Source organism: Lolium perenne, chromosome 7 (genome assembly GCF_019359855.2).
Source record: "Lolium perenne isolate Kyuss_39 chromosome 7, Kyuss_2.0, whole genome shotgun sequence".
Classification (NCBI taxonomy): domain Eukaryota; kingdom Viridiplantae; phylum Streptophyta; class Magnoliopsida; order Poales; family Poaceae; genus Lolium; species Lolium perenne.
Window position 1 is genome coordinate 175,990,048 of NC_067250.2, and position 11,796 is coordinate 176,001,843.

General features: G+C 45.3%; 1 protein-coding gene across 1 annotated transcript; it reads left to right on the top strand.

Moving 5' to 3' along the window:
• The first annotated feature begins 3,360 nt into the window (after positions 1-3,360).
• Positions 3,361-7,607, top strand: LOC127314749 (F-box/kelch-repeat protein At1g51550). The gene is made up of 2 exons (XM_051345268.2): positions 3,361-4,117; positions 6,506-7,607. Exons 1-2 carry the CDS (start codon positions 3,745-3,747, stop codon positions 7,474-7,476), a joined length of 1,344 nt encoding a protein of 447 aa, XP_051201228.1. The 5' UTR covers positions 3,361-3,744; the 3' UTR covers positions 7,477-7,607.
• The last annotated feature ends 4,189 nt before the right edge of the window (positions 7,608-11,796 follow it).

Below are 11,796 nucleotides of genomic sequence, written 5' to 3' on the forward strand. Positions count from 1 at the left end.
CCAACATCTTAGAAGGGGTATTAGCTAAGAGATGATCTCTTAGTAAATACGATAAGACTATTTTCTCTATTGTACCGTGTGTCTTTTTTAGCAACATAATTTTCTGCTAAAATATAATTAATTATCTTTAATTTCTAGGATGATAATAAAATATAATGTGTTGTGTCACTTACATTTATTGTCTTATAAAGATGACGTGGACAGATAAGAGAAGATGTGTCTACTCTATTATTGTACATGCCCTAAGTATTGGAGGAACGGTTTTGTTAGTTCTCAGCAAGCAGTCGAGTCCTACGCCATCATATTTGTATCGTGATTTGTGCACTTAACTTACAAGTTAGGCTTATTTTCTTTTTTTTTGAGCCAAACTGCGTATATTCGACAGAAAGAGATTACAAGAACCCAGGTACACGCACAGGAACACACGCAGGCACCGCAACCAGCGGCACCACCGACATCACCGGAGAAGAGGAGATCGAACCACCATCTAGCCCAAAGCAGAGAGCACCTACTCGCATGAAGAAGGCCGCAAGGTCCATCCGCCACGCTGTGACGGAATCTGAAGCGATGAACAGGCACGGCCAGCGCCCTCACCAGCCTGCTCCTCCACCTCCCGACGACCACCAACCCCGACGACGCCGGCAGAGACCACCGGCCACACCAACTCATGTACAGGTACGGCACGCCGCACCACCCCCAGACCCTCCGCCGCAAGAACGGAGCCCTCCTTGCCGCGGCGAAGAGAGGGACAGGGGACAAAAGCTCCCGACCACACCAACTCCTGTACAGGTTGCAACTTAATTTTTTCAGTTAGAAGTGAGGTTTCAGCAAGGAAAAATGCATATGGACCGTTAGATTTGGTTGGTGATTCATGGTAATGATGAGGCAAGTTGGAGTGTAGCTTAATTTTTTTTAGTTGCAAGTGAGGTTGCAACTTGGAAAAATACATTTGCGTCGTTAGATTGGCTTCGTCATTCATGCTAATGGTGAGTTTCAACGATTGAGTTGAGCCCAAGATTCAATGACGTTATCTCACTAAGAACTAAGTTAGTTAGTTCGACTGAAAATTAGTAGCAGCTCAACAAAAATCCTTGCTTATTTATCCGTGCTTCACTTTATTTAGTGTTTCTTTCCTTCCTAAATGAAAGAAAATTGTTTTTTTTCCTTTCCTTTCTTTTTTCCTTTCTTCATGTGAAGAGATGGCATGAACGAGCGTCGACTTCTAAGATATTGCGAGGAAATGTACATTCAACCTCGTGAGTAAGCTATTAGCTTACACTGGCATTCTAGACTGGCTGGTGGGGCCGGACGAGGAGCAAGCGGGCCCCTGTCAAGACCAACATGTCTTGGATGAAGATTATCATGGGATCAAGATCAAGTTGCAAAACAAAATCGTTATGGGTCACATAGAGTATATGATATGTGTCCAAACGAAATTGTTGCAACTTTATGATAAATATGATCAAAATTTGTTGCAACTTCACGATGAGTTTTTGATCAAAACTATTGCAACTTTACGAGGCTTTGCCTTTCTTTTTTAAGAAATCAAAAATTCCCCGCATCGGTGCACTGATAGAGAATAAAATTACGATTCCAAGACCAATGCGAAACACCATAGCACTAGAGGCAAGACCATGACCAACACTCGCAAAATAAAATTAGAACATATGCCCCAAAAACACCACGACCTATACCATCGAAACAAGTGTACAATACGTGACAACCCGACCAACCCCTATCATAGGGAAAGAGAATGTAAGGGCGCAAAGAACAATACGATAGGGTATTCTTGCTTTGTGGAAGATGGCAAGATGGCGACAACATGGACCGCATGCCTCACACAATTTTTTTGGTACGTCCTTGCTACATAGTTGTGACCTCGCACCTCGCCCATAACCAAGGAGATAGATCAGTGGATCACTCGATGGGAGGAACTGGCCCTAGCAGGACCGAAAGGGCATGCAAGACATTCACCAACGGTAGAGATCCTAGACATGCTAATTCCCACTCATGTTCTAACACTGCTCCACCTCACCTCACTGCACCCCTCACTTGTTGTAGCATAAGCCCATAATGGATACTCATCAATTGTCCTCATGCGACCAAGGCGCCACATCATGGGAGTCCCCAACCCATGTCACCCAAAGTAACCCTATTGTTGTGTCACCAATGTACCTAGGATCTGCTTCTTAGGGCCAACATGTGTGCATCCGGCAGGCCCGCTGACCGAAGGTCATATCTCGAACCACGCCTCTAGGGTGGAAGCGAAGTTGACATCATTATCGTTGTCCAACCTGGCAAGACGAATCAAGGTTTTCACCCGGGGAGGTGGGTCGAGACTCCTCGAACACGCCACCAAGGAGAAAACTATGCCCGACTACACCACCGCCGTCGCCAGGACCGATGAAGGTGGGGTAAGGCATGAGGCCTTACCTTGTACCAAACTTGAGGATGTAAGGCCGATTGTTGAATGGAGTGAAAATGGATGGGCTTCAACTCTGCTAAAAAAAAGTGCTAATAAGATATACAAGTGGACATATGTACTTCCTTCATAATTGACACAATACGGTTGCATTTTCTTAACTAAGGAAAAGCTCTTAGAAAATATTAGAATTTTTCATTTGTACCATATGTATTATTTAGCAAATAAGTATTTCTTTTAATAAAACACTAATCAATTTTATCAAGTGCAAAGGATAACAATAATAGTTATACAACTTATATGGAGGTGGCAATTTGGCTCATAGGAGCAAATGCTCTCGTTATATAAAATAATTAAAAACAACTTTAAAATGTTAAAAAATTCTGATATAAATTTGTTGGTGTACATCGTGCTATTCTATGTTAGTGCACAAATTTTCGTTGAGAAACAACATTTTATATGGTGTGTACAAAAAAGACAAAAAAAAAATACTGTACGTAGTCGTGTTATAGCATCAAAACTTGTCTTTTTTACAGGAGCCACAATTATTTTTAGTTTTTTTTTAAAACTTGTGTACCAACATAAAATGTCTAGATGTATATGTAAAAAATTAGTTTAGAATTTTTTGACACTTTAAAATGTAGATTCACGTAATGGGAGCATATGCTCCTATGAGCCAAAGTGCATTTCTCCAACTTATATGTTTTAACTTCTCTGGATGTTGTGGAGGGATTGAAAGTCATGCGTTGGCTACCATTGTAGATACCCTTGTAGGAATTTGATAGAAATATATTTTGATAGCACAAATATCAGAACGATCACAATCCTATAAAATCATACGATCCAAATCGACGAGCATGAAATTTCTGAAAGCAGGCGCTTGTAGAAGTAAAGTAAAGTTAGCCGGAAAACAAGTCAAACACAAGTGTTTTGCACTCCCTTTCTTCCCCAGGTCAGTTGATCGCCTCACCACCACCACAGAGCTAGGCGGGCACACTCCCTCCCCCCCTCTTGCTTGCTTGCTTGCTTGCTTGCTTGTTTGAGACAAAGTCCCCCATGCCCCCGGAAGCCGGAACACCAACCCAACCTCCATTAGCCTATTGAGAAATCAAATCATCCATGGCATCCAAGAACTCACCTACCAGGTGAGCCATCAGGCCCCAGTTGCCATAGGATCCAAGCACCAAAGACGCCAAGAAACCCAAGAACCACGGTGTCCTGGTTAGGAATCGACCGACCGACGGCCATGGCGCCCGAGGAGGCGAGCACCCATGGAAGGTCACGGGGGGCAACTGCCAAGAATCGATAAGGGGCAGTGAGCGATGGAGGCGGCGCCCGTCGCACATCTGGGCTACGACCAGGTGCTGTCCATCCTGCGCCTCCTCCCCGCCGAGGCCGTGGTCTCCTTCGCCGCCACCTGCCGCGCCTTTCGCGACTGGGCCTCCACTGACGTGCTCTGGGAGGCGCTCTGCCGCCGCGACTGGGGGGCACGCGCCGCCGCCGCTGCTGCCGTGGCGCTCGCCGAGCGGCGGTGCAGATTGCCGTGGCGCCGCCTCTACGCCGAGGTCGCCCGGCTAGACGCCCTGTCCGCACGCCGCCTCCGGGTGAAGGGGCTCTCGCCACGGCCCCGGGCGTCGCACTCGCTCAACCTCGTCGCCGGATGGCTTGTAGTCTTCGGCGGTGGCTGCGAAGGAGGTAATTGCGCTCGTATAACTTCATCAGCTTATTCTTGTTCTGGATTTGCTTTGTGTGTGTGTTTCGTATCACAAAAAGGAATTTGATCATTGTGATATACAGTGATAGTATAGGAATGAAGAAAGAACTGTAGTTGATTTGCTAGTCTTATTCGTGACAGAGGTAGTTAATTTAGTATGAGATTTTTTTTTTCGATAAAGGGCGCTTTCATTACTTTAGAAAAGTATTACACCCAGCCTCTGCATAACATGATGCACACAGCCGCACACGCACACCAAAGTACCAGTCTTGTTACAATAGCTGAATTAACAATTTAGTATGAGATATGGTTGGCTTTGTTAGTGCCAGGTTAATACAACTAATTGGCAAAAAAAGACAACAAATTGGAAGATGATCACGATGGTAGTATGACCAATGACAATTTTTACTTTTGCTAGGTTAGGCTTGCACAATTGTTTGGAGAGCCTCGCCACAGCTTAGCTTAGTCTAATGCCAGTATTATGCTGGCAGAAACTTTTTAGTGATCTGGGGAGCATTTTAGTATTTGATTCGGTTTAATTTTGAAATCTTGAGAAGCCATAGCACGAGTCCATAACTCATAAGGGTGAGGGTAGGTCCTCCTATCATGCTAATTGTTTGGGAGAGAGGACCCAATACCTTTGTTGTAGGGTCAGCGGATATAGTGGCCCAACCGACCCGGGGCGAGAACGCATATCACGGGCCTTGTGTGTAATGTATTACAAGCTCTGATCAAGACTATTTGACCTAGTAAAGATTATGACTCTTGTTTCAAGCCTTCGATACACCCCCTATAGAAAACTTGCACAAATCTTAAAAGTTCAGGAGTTGCTAGAATTTAGGGGCAAAGTGGCTGAAATGCTATCTATAGTTATAAATCCCAAGTGTCGCTACTAAAGACAAAATCAACACCAGGTTAGTTCCTTTGGGGCACTCAATTTTTTTCAGGGTATGACTTCCCCGAAATTGAGATGCACGGTCTATATTTCTTGCCAGTGGCAGTTCGTCTATTTGGAATGTATCTGTTGAGTCTGATATGTGTGGACCGATCGGCATGATCTTGTTCGTGTCTTGGTATAATCTCCGCTACATGGGCACACCTCACATGGAGCAGATATAGACTGGTTTTGAGAACTGGGAGTCGAACAGTTGGTAATGGCAGCTGGTGCGCGCGGCCCACCAGGGTTCGAATCCCTAGACTCCCCTAGGTGCTTATGGTTGCTTCTTCTATAAACAAAATTAACAGGTGCTAGTCCCTGTTGGTCTCATTTTAAGTAGGTAAACTATATGATGTTCGCGTGGCTTTGTGAGGCACCACTAGCGTGTAGAGAGAGCACGGCAAGTTCTACCTACATGCATGAAGTAGGAGTAGTAGAAGTTCTTTTTTTTACCGAATGATTAGTTGAAGTTTTAAGGTCTAATTTTTATTTTAGGATAAAAATAGATGTCAAAAGCGACCTCTTCAGGAGATGCCTACTAAGATTAATCTCCACTGTTTGTTTGGATCCAAGATTTATCTTTGGTCTTTCTGATTAAATCTAACCATCACATTATGTTGGCTTAAGTTGGTTGACTCATTATTTAGTAGTAGGTTATTGTCCGTAGGTCTAGTAGTTAGTGTTGAGCAAAATTAGATGTGCCTAACAAATGTACAAAAGCTGTCATAAATTGCAACTAAAGTATAATCATTTGTCTTTTCCCCTGTGAAAAAATTGTGGATGTTTCTGTTCAAGTATTCAAGAACATTTTACTAAAGGTGTTAATTTATAAAACTGCCGAATCGTTTTCTGCCAAAGCCATTGTTATGCTTAGATTCTGCGAATGCATGTTTATCTTTGTAGAATGGTAGGTAGATGATGTCTTCGGATGTTAGCTTATATTGGTTATATTATCTTCCGTAAGGGTGGTTTCCACCAGATATAAGGCCAGCATTGAATTGGATACAGACAAGAAAGCATGGGCAGAAGTAACAGTTACTATCACATAGACAGACAATCAAACCTGGTACACTAGAAGTGTCAAAGTTCAATCCAGCAACATTTCTGTTGCTCATTTTGTTGACAGTGTGAGAGCTCTCCCCAGGATGAGTTCACACATGCACACGTCTACAAAATTGCTCCTTAAATAAGCCAGGAATTCTTCAGACAACAGTTCCTATTTGTAGTGGTGTTCCATTTTCTTTGCGAAGTTATATTCGAGGTTTGCACCTTTTCTCTGTCTCTTGCTCTCTTTGCACATAATGAGAATGATCGCATATATTGCAAATCTGCTTACTTTTCTTTATTCCTTTTTACTTAGTTTTGTTTAGTCTAATTTATCCCAATCTTGACATCTTGTATGCCTTCTGATGTTCTCTATTTCTCTAGTTAGGTCGCCATCTTGATGATATTTGGGCAACATATCTTGGAAATGGAGCTGGAAATAGATCGTCCAGTGTACTTTGCTGGCAGCAATTTCCCTCTGGCACTCCAAATGGTCGCTTTGGTCATTCATGCACTCTCGTTGGTGATGCACTAGTCATGTTTGGTGGGATCAATGACCGCGGGCTGCGTTTGAATGACACATGGATAGGTCAAATCATTTCTGAAGAACCTTGTAAGATGAGGATCTCATGGAGACTGCTGGAGGTAGGCCCAATCACACCATCTCCTCGTGGGGCCCATGCAGCCTGCTGCTTGGATGATAAGTTCATTATGATTCACGGTGGCATAGGGGTGCATGGAAGCCGGCTTGGTGATACATGGCTTCTTGATCTCTCGGATGGCCTTCGATCTGGCAGTTGGCGCCAAATGGAGGACACTGGACCTTCTCCTTCACCTCGTTCTGGCCACACTTTAACTTGGATTGGTGAGACGCACCTGGTTCTTTTTGGTGGTAGAGGATCAGAATATGATGTGCTTAATGATGTCTGGCTGTTTGATATTGGCGATCATCTCCCACAGTGGAAGGAGCTAAAGTGTGACTTGTCCAGTATTCTAGGTGAATTGCCTTCTCCACGGGTTGGGCATTCAGCAACACTTGTCTTGGGAGGCAAGATCCTTGTATATGGTGGGGAGGACTCACAAAGGCGGCGGATGGATGATTTCTGGACCTTAGATTTACCAGCTTTACGTCAGTTTCAGTCAGGTTCCAGGAAAATGGCAAAGCGTATGTGGAAGAAACTAAGGACTGATGGTCAATCTCCACATTGTCGGTCCTTCCATGGAGCATGTGTAGATACTTCTGGTTGTTGTGTGTACGTTTTTGGTGGAATGGTTGATGCACTTGCGCATCCTGCAGAATCCTTGGGCTTGAGGTTTGATGGGCAGCTGTATCAAGTGGAGCTTGTGCTGCATCTGTAGAATATGTATGCTGTTTAGATCCTAATAATGCTACATTGTGTAGTTTTTCTTGTCATGACTGTTAGATAATAAAATCCAAAGATCGTGCTCACGATATTTTAGATGATCAAGATCTTTGCTTTCACATTTCACCTGCCAGATTTTGGTCATTGTATTGATGCTGAAAAATGGCTCTTCACTGTCATGTGCGTATGGGCGCTTGCCAGTCACTGATATGTGAAAGGAACAGTGGTCTGTAGTGGGTTTGTCTGCGTATGTGTTCAAATTGTCATCCTTTCTAAGATGCGTATATTTTTTTTTTTTTTTTTTTTGAGGAAAGATGCGTATATTTCTGAAGAGTGCCTTTCAATACCATTTGGTAACAATTGTTATTTTTTAGCCTGATGGCTTGTCAATTGTCATATGCTGCGAAAAAAAAGATTCCGTTGTCATCAATGATATACTAGTATGAATTAATTATTTCGATAAAGAGCATATATTAATATCGCGGAGATACTAATTACACCCAGCCTCTGCAACAACATCATTGCCCTAATAGCATAAAGGATGCACACAACCAAAAAAGGAGAAAAAATACAAAAAAGAAAAGTCCCGCTACATAGATCTATAACTTGAAACAACAATACTGACACCACAAAGACAACACCAGAAGATCTGCTTCTCCATAAGTGACGCCTCCAAGAAAGAAACAATGCACAAACGTTGTCGCCGCCCAATCATAGATCTTAGGTTTTCACCCTAAAGAAAGTCCTCGCTCTCAAAACAATGCTTTCAACAAGAACATTGCCACGCACAACCAATTAAGGTCAGACTTTGGATTTTCACCCTGAACTTTTCTCCAGTGCAGTCGCCCCCACATTCTAGCCGCTATTTCAAGTCACGAAGCACCAAGGCAATTCCACCTCACAACCAACATCCGACCACCATTGCTATTCCATCGATCTCGGCTTCATGACCTTCTCCGCTAGCACCATGGAAAGAAAGCGAGCTTCATGATATTAACAGCGAGCAGAACTTCGAAGCGCACCCTTTGAAACCAAAAGGCCAGATAAAAAATATGGATGCGTACGACCGAAACCACCCAATCCAGCAATCTTCAGGCATTATTCGCACAATGAACTTCAACACGACAATCCATCCAGAGTGGTGGGAACAAGCCTCTGACAGATCTTCAACTTGGTGTGAGAAGAATCCGAGAACCGCCGCCTTTATTCAGATCGGACCCCAACGGCACCGACCATCCCGGGACGGTCGAGGCAAGGCCGGAGATACTAGGCGAAGAAGACCTCGCCCACAGCGCCCTGCAGTCCAGCAGCCGGCCCTCCACTGTCTACAGCCAAGACCGCGGAGAGGACAAGGATTGAACCGTCTAGGGTTTTCCCAACCAGCCCATTCCTCTACACCTTCGCCGCCGGCATGGCGCGCCGCCGGTGGCAACCACCACCGCCACCCTGGCCCCGGGCTCCGCCCACATCGCCTCGCCACGGACACGCCTCCCGCCGCTGCCCCAGCAGCCCGTGCAGCCGTTCATGGAGACCACCGACCCCAGACCACCGTTTGGTGGCTGGGCCCGCCACCACCTCGGCCGGGGCCAGCGGCAGTGGCGGCAAGGAGAGCCGGCGCGGGAGGTTGCTGGCGGCGCGAAGGGGGATCGCCCCTGGAGCCGCCCTGGGGTGCGGCCCAAGGGGTCGGTTCCAACTCAAGTTCTGTATCAAACTAGGAGCTTACTTATGGCTCTAGATATGAAGTATTTCTCTCGGCAGGCTATGTGGCGGAGTTAGGATCTTCCAAACCCTAGGCCAGAGGAGTTAGGTTGAGTAAGACAAGTGATTATCCATTTTTACAGATTCGAAGCTTCGGCTAGTACGAATTAATTGGTGTTTGTTATGGACCATCTGGACCTGCTCTTGATCTTTTGCTTCCCAGTCACAAATGCTGCCATAGAATTGTCACATGCTAAGAGTGAGAGCATGTTGTGTTGAATTGAGCTCACAACGGTGTCGGTCACATTGGCAGCACAATACATTTCGGACATTTCCAAAAAGGTTTGATCTTCTCCATGGATATGATGAGATTGCTCATTGCTCGAGCCTCGTTATGGTGCAAAGATATGCAGGTTGTTGGCATGTGCTCATTAACGCGACGATAGTGCAGCTAAGAGCATCTCCAGCCGCGTCTCCCAAACCGCGCCGGATTGAGCGTTTGGGGGACGTGTTTTGTTCGTGCCGCGTTTGGGGACGTCGCTCCCCAGCCGCGTCCCTCAAACGGCTCCCCAAACATTTAAAATATTTTTTTCGCATTTTTACTTCAATTTCCACAAACTAATACATAATTGGAACGTGGTTTACACGAAAACACAGTTTGGAACATGGTTTTCCACAAACTAATACATAGTTTGAACCATGGTGGACACAAATATAAAATTTTGCAAAAAAACTAAACCTAACTAGGTTGTGCATCGAAGGTTTCCTGTGTTCGCTGCTAAGAAAGAACACTCGAGGGCACATCCAGTCACCCACACTGGAAAATCCAGCGGGAGGATGGTGCCCTTGTTGGTTCTACCGATGAGGTGAATGATACGTCTCCGACGTATCGATAATTTCTTATGTTCCATGCCACATTATTGATGATATCTACATGTTTTATGCATACTTTATGTCATATTTATGCATTTTTCGGCACTAACCTATTAACGAGATGCCGAAGAGCCAGTTGCTGTTTTCTGCTGTTTTTGGTTTCTGAAATCCTAGTAAGGAAATATTCTCGGAATTGGACGAAATCAACGCCCAGGGGCTTATTTTTCCACGAAGCTTCCAGAAGACCGAAGATGATACGAAGTGGTGCCACGAGCTAGCGACACACTAAGGCGGCGCGGCCTGGGCCTTGGCCGCGCCGGCCTGTTGTGTGGGGCCCTCGTGTGGCCCCCTGACCTATCTCCTCCGCCTACTTAAAGCCTTGGTCGCGAAACCCCCAGTACCGAGAGCCACGATACGGAAAACCTTCCAGAGACGCCGCCGCCGCCAATCCCATCTCGGGAGATTTAGGAGATCGCCTCCGGCACCCTGCCGGAGAGGGGAATCATCTTCCGGAGGACTCTTCACCGCCATGGTCGCCTCCGGAGTGATGAGTGACTAGTTCACCCCTGGACTATGGGTCCATAGCAGTAGCTAGATGGTCGTCTTCTCCTAATTATGCTTCATTGTCGGGTCTTGTGAGCTGCCTAACATGATCAAGATCATCTATCTGTAATGCTATATGTTGTGTTTGTTGGGATCCGATGGATAGAGAATACTATGTTATGTTGATTATCAATTTATACCTATGTGTTGTTTATGATCTTGCATGCTCTCCGTTATTAGTAGAGGCTCTGGCCAAGTTTTTACTCTTAACTCCAAGAGGGAGTATTTATGCTCGATAGTGGGTTCATGCCTCCATTAAATGCAGGACGATGTGACAGAAAGTTCTAAGGTTGTGGATGTGCTGTTGCCACTAGGGATAAAACATCGATGCTATGTCCGAGGATGTAGTTGTTGATTACATTACGCACCATACTTAATGCAATTGTCTGTTGTTTGCAACTTAATACTGGAAGGGGTTCGGATGATAACCTGAAGGTGGACTTTTTAGGCATAGATGCATGCTGGATAGCGGTCTATGTACTTTGTCTTAATGCCCAATTAAATCTCACTATACTCATCATATCATGTATGTGCATTGTCATGCCCTCTCTATTTGTCAATTGCCCAACTGTAATTTGTTCACCCAACACGCTATTTATCTTACGGGAGAGACACCTCTAGTGAACTGTGGACCCCGGTCCATTCTTTTACATCGAATACAATCTACTGCAATACTTGTTCTACTGTTTTCTGCAAACAATCATCATCCACACTATACATCTAATCCTTTGTTACAGCAAGCCGGTGAGATTGACAACCTCACTGTTTCGTTGGGGCAAAGTACTTTGGTTGTGTTGTGCAGGTTCCACGTTGGCGCCGGAATCCCTGGTGTTGCGCCGCACTACATCTCACCGCCATCAACCTTCAACGTGCTTCTTGGCTCCTACTGGTTCGATAAACCTTGGTTTCTTACTGAGGGAAAACTTGCCGCTATACGCATCACACCTTCCTCTTGGGGTTCCCAACGGACGCGTGCTGTACGCGTATCACGTTGGCGCCGGTGAGATTGACAACCTCACTGTTTCGTCGGGGCAAAGTACTTTGGTTGTGTTGTGCAGGTTCCACGTTGGCGCCGAAATCCCTAGTGTTGCGCCGCACTACATCTCGCCGCCATCAACCTTCAACGTGCTTCTTGGCTCCT